This window comes from Pseudorasbora parva, chromosome 8 (assembly GCF_024679245.1).
Source record: "Pseudorasbora parva isolate DD20220531a chromosome 8, ASM2467924v1, whole genome shotgun sequence".
Lineage (NCBI taxonomy): Eukaryota > Metazoa > Chordata > Actinopteri > Cypriniformes > Gobionidae > Pseudorasbora > Pseudorasbora parva.
The window spans coordinates 47,810,933-47,822,938 of NC_090179.1; the positions used below are offsets into that span (position 1 = coordinate 47,810,933).

Consider the following 12,006-nt stretch of genomic DNA (forward strand, 5'->3'; position numbering starts at 1 on the left):
GAACACAGTGTTACTTACGGATCATTTCCGGCTCCAATTAAGCTGTTCAGGTGAAACTCCTGCATCGTCTGCTCTGAGGACAACAACACAAAAACTAAAGCTGACCACTGAGATGAGGAGAGTTTCACATCACGTAATCCACGGCTCATATGAGGTTGAGCTTCGTTCACCAGTGAAAGATCACCCAGTTCATTCAGACAGTGAAACAGATTGATGTATTTATCTGGAGAGGGATTCTCACTGATCTTTTCTTTAATATAGTTGACTGTTTTCTTATTGTTGTGAGAGCTGTTTCCTGTCTGTGTCTTCAGTTCTTGTAAGAGACTCTGATTAGACTCCACTGACAGACCCAGAAGGAAACGAAGGAAAAGGTCCAGATGGCCATTTTTACTGTCTAAAGCCTCATCCACAGCTCTCTGATGGAGATCAGATAGTGAAGCTGTGTCTCCATTAGTTGGTCTGGTAATCTGGTCAAACACATTGATGTTCTTGTTTATAAAGGAGAGATGCACATATAGAGCTGCTAGATGTTCCTGAAGGCTCAGATGAACAAAGCAGAAGACTTTCCCCTGATACAAGCCCAACTCCTCTCTGAAGATCTGAGTGCACAATCCTGAGTACACTGATGCTTCTGTCACATCAATGCCACACTCTCTCAGGTCTTCCTCATAGAAGATCAGGTTTCCTTTCACAAGCTGCTGATACGCCAGTTTCCCCAGTTTGACAATCATGTCTTCATCTTTCACTTTCTTCTCATAGTCCTTCTCATGTTTGATGTTGGTCTGAAGGATCAGGAAGTGTGTGTACATTTGAGTGAGAGTCTTGGGAATCTCTCCAGTCTCTGCTTCACTCATCATCTTCTCCAGAACAGTGGCTGAGATCCAGCAGAAAACTGGGATGTGACACATAATAAAGAGGCTCCTTGATGACTTCAGGTGTGAGATGATCCTGTCGGCCAGACTCTGATCACTGATTCTCTTCCTGAAGTATTCCTCCTTCTGTGGGCGACTGAAGCCTCGTACCTCTGTCACTCGATGGACACACTCAGAGGAGATGAGATGAGCTGCTGCGGGTCTGGAGGTGATCCAGATGAGAGCCGAGGGAAGCAGATTCCCCGCAATGAGGTTCGTCAGCAGCTCGTCCACTGAGGCTGATTCAGTCACATCACACAATCTCACATCGCTCTGAAAATCCAGAGACAGACGACACTCATCCAGACCATCAAAGATGAACAACACTTTATACTGATCACTGGATATTTCCATATCTTTGGTTTCAGGGAAAAAGACATGAAGAAGCTCTGAAAGACTGAGTGATTTGTCCTTCATCAAGTTGAGCTCTCTGAAAGGAAGTGGAAATATGAGCTGGACGTCCTGATTCTGTTTCCCTTCAGCCCAGTCCAGGATGAACTTCTGCACAGAGACTGTTTTTCCAATGCCAGCGACTCCCTTTGTCAGCACAGTTCTGATGGGTTTGTCTTGTCCAGGTAAAGGTCTAAAGATGTCACTGCATTTGATCGCTGTGTCCTCTGTTTCTGCTCTCCTGGACTGAGTCTCAATCTGTCTCACCTCATGTTCATTATTGATCTCTCCACTTTCACTCTCTGTGATGTAGAGCTCTGTGTAGATCTCATTCAGGAGTGTTGGGTTTCCCTGCTTTGATATTCCCTCACACAAACACTCAAACTTCTTCCTCAGATTTGATCTCAATGTGTCGAGGACTTCAGCAGGTTTAGAGTCATGGCTGTAAGATTAAAATACCACATTACACAAGTTAGAGAAGTAAAGAGCCATAGATCACCAAATGATGGACACAGAACATCATACGGTTTCTGAAATGTTTCAATCATTAATCATGTGTTTGAGTGATGTGTGATGTCATTGCAGCTCCTAAAATTAAACCACAACAAAAGTCCCACATTTTACCTGAAACCAGGACACATGCTTTCATTAAAGTCTTGAGGTTGAATCTCAGGCGTGAACACAGTTTTGTTTTTAACTGGTCTGGATTGAAGATTTGCCCTTAAATCAGAATGAAGAGGGTAAAGAATCAGACACACTGATATTGATGTAATTGTGTCATTAACTGAGTAACAGACCAACAGCTTTTACAGTGTGTGAATGTATTAACAATACAATACATAGAGCTTTACACAAGAGCACAATGATCATCATTAATAGACTGAAACTTACAGGATCTGAACTCATTACACTGCTGTATGTTAATAACAACTTCAAATCAAATATTAAGATCAAGATAAAATACTATAAGCATAGCTTTAATAGAGATGATATACCTGAGATCAGGCCGTGTGTCTCCACTCTTAAACTTTATTGGGTGACCCATAGACCAGTCACTCTTCATAGACACACAGCTGGACTCTGGGTTTGAGCTCTTCTGCTGGACTGAACTGGAACAGAGAACAGACTCAGTTTAATCCTTTAGATTACTGGGATCATTCTTTGAGAGGAACCATATTACTATAAACGCATTCATCTTTCATCAAAAACACTGAGTGTTGTAACACTTTTGCTGTAATGTCTGTAACTCAGTGGTGTTTCACTGTGTCACAAACTTTGATGACAATAATTGAGATATAACTTTACAAATGATAAGCATGATTAAAAAAATTAACCAAAGCTGAATATTAGGAATTCAAAATAAAGTAATTCAAAACAACTAGAGGTTGACCGATATATTGGGCTGATATTTGTCATTTTTAATATATCTGCAGCAGCTGATATCTGTGTTTAGTAGTGCAGATTCAAATCAGGCACATCTGTGGGCAGCCCTGTGTCAGGGTTTCCGTTGTCCGGTAATTTCTGGGAATTGGCCAGGAAAAAAATTAAATGTCCGACAAAATTGTCAGATTAAAACTGCCTCTTATCGATACCGTAAGCCTGCGACGTGATGCCCTCGCTGTCATGACAGCGCTCCGTGGCTATGGAGGATTGCAATTCTCCCCAGCCTGCGAAGTCCTCATATGTGATTTCAGCAAAATGTATCTAGAGCGCACCAAACTCGCCAAGATAGCCTGTGTAATCCCGACGTTGCCTGCTTTCTTCTCGACAGGTAATATTAATTCAGCCTATTTGTGTATATTGGAAGTTTTATTGTTGCTTGGCTAATTATATCATGGTGTGCTGAGCATAACACTAGAACGACGTCAGCTCTGTTTCTGTTCACCGTCGGCTCTGTTTCTGTTTCTGTTCACCGTCGGCTCTGTTTCTGTTCACCGTCGGCTCTGTTTCTGTTCACCGTCGGCTCTGTTTCTGTTCACCGTCGGCTCTGTTTCTGTTCACCGTCGGCTCTGTTTCTGTTCACCGTCGGCTCTGTTTCTGTTCACCGTCGGCTCTGTTTCTGTTCACCGTCGGCTCTGTTTCTGTTCACCGTCGGCTCTGTTTTCTGTTCACCGTCGGCTCTGTTTTCTGTTCACCGTCGGCTCTGTTTCTGTCCACCGTCGGCTCTGTTTCTGTCCACCGTCGGCTCTGTTTCTGTTCACCATCAGCTCTGTTTCTGTCCACCGTCGGCTCTGTTTCTGTTCACCGTCAGCTCTGTTTCTGTCCACCGTCGGCTCTGTTTTCTGTTCACCATCAGCTCTGTTTTCTGTTCATCATCAGCTCTGTTTCTGTTCACCATCAGCTCTGTTTCTGTTCACCATCAGCTCTGTTTCTGTCCACCGTCAGCTCTGTTTCTGTCCACCGTCAGCTCTGTTTCTGTTCACCATCAGCTCTGTTTCTGTTCACCATCAGCTCTGTTTCTGTCCACCTTCAGCTCTGTTTCTGTCCACCATCAGCTCTGTTTCTGTTCACCATCAGCTCTGTTTCTGTTCACCATCAGCTCTGTTTCTGTTCACCATCAGCTCTGTTTCTGTTCACCATCAGCTCTGTTTCTGTTCACCATCAGCTCTGTTTCTGTTCACCATCAGCTCTGTTTCTGTCCACCTTCAGCTCTGTTTCTGTCCACCTTCAGCTCTGTTTCTGTCCACCTTCAGCTCCGTTTCTGTTCACCTTCAGCTCTGTTTCTGTCCACCTTCAGCTCTGTTTCTGTCCACCTTCAGCTCTGTTTCTGTCCACCTTCAGCTCCGTTTCTGTTCACCTTCAGCTCCGTTTCTGTCCACCGTCGGCTCTGTTTCTGTTCACCATCAGCTCTGTTTCTGTTCACCATCAGCTCTGTTTCTGTTCACCATCAGCTCTGTTTCTGTTCACCATCAGCTCTGTTTCTGTTCACCGTCAGCTCTGTTTCTGTTCACCATCAGCTGTTTCTGTTCACCATCAGCTCTGTTTCTGTTCACCATCAGCTCTGTTTCTGTTCACCATCAGCTCTGTTTCTGTTCACCATCAGCTCTGTTTCTGTTCACCATCAGCTCTGTTTCTGTCCACCTTCAGCTCTGTTTCTGTCCACCTTCAGCTCTGTTTCTGTTCACCATCAGCTCTGTTTCTGTTCACCATCAGCTCTGTTTCTGTTCACCATCAGCTCTGTTTCTGTTCACCGTCAGCTCTGTTTCTGTTCACCATCAGCTGTTTCTGTTCACCATCAGCTCTGTTTCTGTTCACCATCAGCTCTGTTTCTGTTCACCATCAGCTCTGTTTCTGTTCACCATCAGCTCTGTTTCTGTTCACCATCAGCTCTGTTTCTGTTCACCATCAGCTCTGTTTCTGTTCACCTTCAGCTCTGTTTCTGTTCACCTTCAGCTCTGTTTCTGTTCACCTTCAGCTCTGTTTCTGTTCACCGTCAGCTCTGTTTTCTGTTCACCGTCAGCTCTGTTTCTGTTCACCGTCAGCTCTGTTTCTGTTCACCGTCAGCTCTGTTTCTGTTCACCGTCAGCTCTGTTTCTGTTCACCGTCAGCTCTGTTTCTGTTCACCGTCAGCTCTGTTTCTGTTCACCGTCAGCTCTGTTTCTGTTCACCGTCAGCTCTGTTTCTGTTCACCGTCAGCTCTGTTTCTGTTCACCGTCAGCTCTGTTTCTGTTCACCGTCAGCTCTGTTTCTGTCCACCATCAGCTCTGCTTCTGTTCACCGTCAGCTCTGTTTCTGTCCACCGTCAGCTCTGCTTCTGTTCACCGTCAGCTCTGCTTCTGTTCACCGTCAGCTCTGCTTCTGTTCACCGTCAGCTCTGCTTCTGTTCACCGTCAGCTCTGCTTCTGTTCACCGTCAGCTCTGTTTCTGTTCACCGTCAGCTCTGTTTCTGTTCACCGTCAGCTCTGTTTCTGTTCACCGTCAGCTCTGTTTCTGTTCACCGTCAGCTCTGTTTCTGTTCACCGTCAGCTCTGTTTCTGTCCACCATCAGCTCTGTTTCTGTTCACCGTCAGCTCTGTTTCTGTTCACCGTCAGCTCTGTTTCTGTTCACCGTCAGCTCTGTTTCTGTTCACCGTCAGCTCTGTTTCTGTTCACCATCAGCTCTGTTTCTGTTCACCGTCAGCTCTGCTTCTGTTCACCGTCAGCTCTGCTTCTGTTCACCGTCAGCTCTGCTTCTGTTCACCGTCAGCTCTGTTTCTGTTCACCGTCAGCTCTGTTTCTGTTCACCGTCAGCTCTGTTTCTGTTCACCGTCAGCTCTGTTTCTGTCCACCATCAGCTCTGCTTCTGTCCACCATCAGCTCTGCTTCTGTTCACCGTCAGCTCTGCTTCTGTTCACCGTCAGCTCTGCTTCTGTTCACCGTCAGCTCTGTTTCTGTTCACCGTCAGCTCTGTTTCTGTTCACCGTCAGCTCTGTTTCTGTTCACCGTCAGCTCTGTTTCTGTTCACCGTCAGCTCTGTTTCTGTTCACCATCAGCTCTGTTTCTGTTCACCATCAGCTCTGTTTCTGTTCACCGTCAGCTCTGCTTCTGTTCACCATCAGCTCTGCTTCTGTTCACCATCAGCTCTGTTTCTGTTCACCATCAGCTCTGTTTCTGTTCACCGTCAGCTCTGTTTCTGTTCACCATCAGCTCTGTTTCTGTTCACCGTCAGCTCTGCTTCTGTTCACCGTCAGCTCTGCTTCTGTTCACCGTCAGCTCTGTTTCTGTTCACCATCAGCTCTGTTTCTGTTCACCGTCAGCTCTGTTTCTGTTCACCGTCAGCTCTGTTTCTGTTCACCGTCAGCTCTGTTTCTGTTCACCGTCAGCTCCGTTTCTGTTCACCGTCAGCTCCGTTTCTGTTCACCGTCAGCTCCGTTTCTGTTCACCGTCAGCTCCGTTTCTGTTCACCATCAGCTCCGTTTCTGTTCACCATCAGCTCCGTTTCTGTTCACCTTCAGCTCCGTTTCTGTTCACCTTCAGCTCTGTTTCTGTTCACCGTCAGCTCTGTTTCTGTTCACCGTCAGTTTCTGTTCACCGTCAGCTCTGTTTCTGTTCACCGTCAGCTCTGTTTCTGTTCACCATCAGCTCTGTTTCTGTCCACCATCAGCTCTGTTTCTGTTCACCATCAGCTCTGTTTCTGTCCACCATCAGCTCTGTTTTCTGTTCACCATCAGCTCTGTTTCTGTTCACCTTCAGCTCTGTTTCTGTCCACCATCAGCTCTGTTTCTGTTCACCATCAGCTCTGTTTTCTGTGTTGGTTGATTGTTTGTAGTATTCTATATTTTTAGATTAATCTAGATTAAAAATGGCTCTTCTGAATTCTGTCGACGGCTTTCAGAATGTGTGTGCTACCTAAATATTAGGTGTGTTTTCATGGAGCACTGCAATCGTTCCAATCCGAATGAAAATGCTCCATATAAACACCTCAATCGGAATAAAAATGCCCAAACCGAATGGAACTGTAATCGGTTTGAGAGGGGTGGATAAACCTTTTCATGAACCGATCAAACGAAGAATTTCACCATGTAAACGACCCGATTACTTTTGAGTGTGTGTTGTTGTGACGTGATATACCTCTACTACTGAAAAGTGTGCACCGCTCAAACCTGGCTATAATGTTGAGAGGAAAGTTAATTTTTCTGAGCGGTAAACTTTTTATTTCGTAAGAAGTTATGAAGATAATGTTGGAATAATGACACAGACATAGCCTGGCTACACTCATCATGACAGCGTTTGTCCAAGGCACTTTTTACTTCAACTGCGCCTGACAGAAGAATTTATTTTTCCGAGATGATTATTACACTTTACAACCAATAAATAGCTTTTATAAAAGCGTATAAGTCCTGGTGGTCAATGAGAGTAGCTATGGCGACCGGTAACTCATTCCAGCTGCTGGAGAGGACGGAGGACAGCGTCGACATTTCTGATGCGCCAGACAAACGGTCACAAAATGTCTGATTCTGACTGAAAGAATTTTTCATGTGGAATGACAAAAAAAATGTGTGGGTTTAGGCGTTAATCGAGACTGGAAGAACTCCTACAGTAAACTAATTCTGCATTGCACAAGGTACAGGCAACCTAAGCCGGGAGCACACGGTGCGATTTTGGCCACAATTTGGCCGTCTAAGAAAACTTTTGTTAATCCTAAAAGATTCCTCTGATCCTAGGCTAAAATCTGAAGTCTCTGATCGTTAGTTTGACATGTTCAACGGCCGCCGATTAATGAGCGCTGCGATCAAATCTTACCTCAGACGAAATTCTGGCAGTGTTAGAAGATTCGCCCCCTACAGTGCAATTCGGCTACATCCGCACTAAAATATCAAAGTGAAAGTGATCATAGCTTGCGTAGTATAGACCCAGCTCCCAACCCAACTTCGAGAATAGATTAGCTGCCATATTTCTTTTTGTAAACGCCCGATAAGAGTCCCACATTAACGCAGCACGTTAACGCCGATAACAGCCCACCACTAATAAAAACCCATATCGGGCGATCTCTAAAACCAACTATAGTCTGTAGTGTGGTGTGTTGGACATCGGCTGTGGCTGGATGTAACCGATCGGCGAGAGAAGCCGCGTGCAGGAGCTGCAAACGGAGACGTGGAGTCAGACACTTTCTGCTTCCCGTAGTGACGCTCGCGCTGTGTTTGCATACTTTATCACAGCTGGAGGGAAATGAACGTAATATCTGTCAAATACACAATGTTTCAGAGACATTTTCATTCAATACTTTATGTACTGCATAATACAGCATCTATTTGAATAAGAATAAAGTTCAACATTATTAACTATTAAGGAAGTGGGGTCTACGTTCATTATCAGTTTATTTTTGATAAACATGATCCAGTTTAACATCGCGACCATGAAAAGAGGTTTTACTGTTAGAAGAGCTGATTAGTGAGCATTAGTGGAGCTGAAGATTTCAGAATAAACACGAAACACACGTGACCGCTGTCATGCGGTGAATCTGGCCAATCGTGGGACAGCTGTGTCGTCATCAGAGCTCGTGCATCGCTCTGGAGAAGCTGTGGAGAATGAACCGGCCGCTGCTCTCGAATCGCTCGCGCGGTGCTTTGATGGCACGTCACGGTCACAACATTTCTAACCAGAATGCACTGCTTTAAGTTAGGGGAGCACCGATCCGACTTTTTCAGTCCCGATACCGATACCGATACCGATGTCTGGGCTTTATGTATCTGACGATACCCGATACCGATCCGATACTATTGTTAAATTAATAATAAACTGTATACCTTCCTTGAAGAGACTAAAGGCACCAGACTTTACTAAATAAAGATAATAAGACAAAATAACAGATGTATGCAAAGTGCTGAATTCTTATTTATTTAAAAAACAATTGTGCATTCAAATCTAAAATATAATTTAGGGCTCGACATTAAGCATACTCATGTCTCTCCTTCGGATAAGTAAAATGGTCATTCACTTGTCCGAGTAAAAATGTGCTTGTCCGGAAAAAAGTTAGATTTGTGTGTGTGTGTGTGTGTGTGTGTGTGTGTGTTGTAAATATAACTTATTCTGAAGCAATATTCTCAGTTGCATATTTGTGATATTTTACCTTTATAAAGGGCATTTTCCCCTAATCTTATTAAATATAAGCTATGCTTCAGGTTTCATATTATATTCTTCATCTTGATCTATACATTAAATTAAAATAAGACACTTTAGGGATGTCACCATTCAAATTAAATTATTTACCCAGAAAAATTACTACTGCATTAAATAATGTTATGTGATTTGTATTTTTGAATAAACAAAATAAATGTTGAAAAATATAGGAAACTAAACCACCAGTAGGTGGCAGTAGGTGAGTCTTAATGAGTGAGTCATTGAGTCATTCATTCAAATGATTCATTCAAACGACTGATTCCTTTAAGAATGAGGCAGTCGTTTACGAACAGGTTATTGAGTCTTTGATTCAACCACTGAATCATTCAGAACACGTGAGACGTGTTATGGTTCTGCTGTTTGGAACTATTTTCGCAGCTGAAATGGAACAAAAACACTCAATATTGCATCTAAAATGTAAGTAACTAATGTTAATGATTGTTTATGGAGCTGTCATAGGAAATCAGTGACATTTTCAATCGTGATGGTATTCAGGAAAACAGCACATTAGGTTGTGTGAAGTTGTTTAACTGTTTCATATGTTATAAATATAAAACGTAACATTTTGAATGTTTGCCGAAATTACTACGTGTGAGCGGCGCTTTTTTGATTCCTCCTCAAGATGCGCGATCGTCAACAGCGTGTCGTTTTGTTTTGCTGAGCTGCAGGAATGCAGCATGCTCCTTTACATGGTGTTTCTGGATTAAACTGGTAGTATTGCCGACAGACGAACTAGTTGGCGTGGCAAGCATAAAATATCTCCACACATCCGACTCACTTGCCCGCTCCATGTTGCTTCGAGCATGCGACACACGTGAAGCTGACAAATGACGTAGGGTTCTGCTGCGATTAAAAAAACAAAACACAGAAACACCTGGATTGGACTGGGGATCTGTTCATTTTTCCGATCCCCAATCCAGCTTTGTCGTCAGTATCGCGGTCGATATCCGATCCTAATATCGGATCGGTGCACCCCTACTTTAAGTCAGCCGCCGATCGGTCTGCGCATCTCAGCTTACATTTATTTTGCTTCTAATTAAAAAAATAAAAAATAAAAATACAATAAGCATAGCTTTTATAGAGATGATATACCTGAGATCAGGCCGTGTGTCTCCACTCTTAAACTTTATTGGGTGACCCATAGACCAGTCACTCTTCATAGACACACAGCTGGACTCTGGGTTTGAGCTCTTCTGCTGGACTGAACTGGAACAGAGAACAGACTCAGTTTAATCCTTTAGATTACTGGGATCATTCTTTACGAGAGGAACCATATTATTACAAACGCATTCATCTTTCATCAAAAACACTGAGTGTTGTAACTCTTTTGCTGTAATGTCTGTAACTCAGTGGTGTTTCACTGTGTCACAAACTTTGATGACAATAATTGAGATATAACTTTACAAATGATAAGCATGATTAAAAAAATTAACCAAAGCTGAATATTAGGAATTCAAAATAAAGTAATTCAAAACAACTAGAGGTTGACCGATATATTGGGCTGATATTTGTCATCTTTAATATATCTGCAGCAGCTGATATCTGTGTTTAGTAGTGCAGATTCAAATCAGGCTCATCTGTGGGCAGCCCTGTGTCAGGGTTTCCGTTGTCCGGTAATTTCTGGGAATTGGCCAGGAGAAAAATTAAATGTCAGACAAAATTGTCAGATTAAAACTGCCTCTTATACCGATACCGTAAGCCTGCGACGTGATGCCCTCGCTGTCATGACAGCGCTCCGTGGCTATGGAGGATTGCAATTCTCCCCAGCCTGCGAAGTCCTCATATGTGATTTCAGCAAAATGTATCTAGAGCGCACCAAGCTCGCCAAGATAGCCTGTGTAATCCCTGTCTCGAGTGTTCCTGCAGAGAGGGGGGGGGGGTTCTCGCTACAGAATACATTAGCCCTATTCGGACGGGATTAGATTAACATGGGGACATGGGGTAAAGTCATTTTACCTCAGGACGTCTGTAATATTAATGGCCAATTCGCACCGGATTAGACATCTCAGTAAAACTAGCAGAAGTGGAGGAGTAACTCGCTTTACGCACCTCCGTGACGTCATGTGCGTATGACGTTACCGTTATAACGTGAGCAAACACACAACCTGAGCGCCAGTCTGAACTCGTCTCCAATATAATGTGTGTTTTAATAAACAGTTAGGTCCAGTCTAACGATTCTGATTGGATTATGTTGGTAATAGACACTTTCCTAGAGCTAAAATAGGTGTTGTGCCTCTAATAAGTGCTTTTGATCTTCTTTTTGCTTTAAATGATATGCGGAAAATACTGGACATTCGCCACAGATTTGTCCCACCACCTACAACGCAACCGAATGCTTCAAGCGCCTCCAAGGTCGCAAAATGCGTTTTTTTTAAACTTTTAAACAGGAAATGACGGAATTTTGCCATATATTTTTACAGCGGGTCTATTCGAACGGGATTAGTATTACCCGAGGTCATTTTTCCAGACCTTTTTACAGAAGGTAAAAGTCTCGGTAATCTTTACTGACATTGTCCGTAATGATTACCGAGATGGCACATTCGGACGGGACTAAAATCACCGAGAACCCCACGTCCCCATGTTAAACTAATCCAGTCCGAATAGGGCTTTACACTGTAAATTAGTTCTTTCATACTACTTTGTTCTTACATACTTACACTGTAAATTAGTTCTTTCATACTACTTTGTTCTTACATACTTACACTGTGAATTAGTTCTTTTAACACTATCACTTAGTTCTTTCAAAAATAGATGTGCTCATTAATGTATATTTACTTCTTTCAAGTAATAAAGTATTCTCGTAATTTTATAATATACCATTGAAAATACATACGGGTGAGCGTTCAGATGGCGGTCGCCATGTTGCTCCTCTATCTTGAAAGTACATTAGCCAAAGAGGGACATACCCATAAATTCAAGCTCCGCTTTTCATGTTTTTACACTCGATGGCACCGTGTCGAATGTGAAGAGGGGGATTGCTTGAGGCTGCTATATGATGATGGAGGATCACTCTTAAGCCCCTTTCACACTGCACGTCGGACCCGCAATATTCCCGGAGCATTGCCGGGTCGCCTTCTGTGTGAACGCAACCACGTCCCGGAATTGA

The 12,006-nt window shown here is 43.4% G+C and overlaps 2 protein-coding genes and 1 long non-coding RNA gene across 3 annotated transcripts in view; all 3 read right to left on the reverse strand.

Moving 5' to 3' along the window:
- LOC137084572 (ribonuclease inhibitor-like) overlaps positions 1 to 12,006 on the reverse strand; it is a 184,109-nt gene that overhangs the window by 133,572 nt on the left and 38,531 nt on the right. The window lies entirely within an intron of this gene.
- LOC137084933 (uncharacterized) overlaps positions 1 to 12,006 on the reverse strand; it is a 113,884-nt gene that overhangs the window by 82,991 nt on the left and 18,887 nt on the right. The window lies entirely within an intron of this gene.
- LOC137085249 (NLR family CARD domain-containing protein 3-like) overlaps positions 1 to 12,006 on the reverse strand; it is a 57,372-nt gene that overhangs the window by 40,750 nt on the left and 4,616 nt on the right. Inside the window, exons 3-5 of the mRNA XM_067451805.1 lie at positions 9,993 to 10,106; positions 2,297 to 2,410; positions 19 to 1,743 (exon numbers count right to left, since the gene is read on the reverse strand). Of these exons, the coding sequence (XP_067307906.1) occupies positions 19 to 1,743; positions 2,297 to 2,410; positions 9,993 to 10,106 (1,953 nt within the window). The remainder of the gene's footprint in view (positions 1 to 18; positions 1,744 to 2,296; positions 2,411 to 9,992; positions 10,107 to 12,006) is intronic.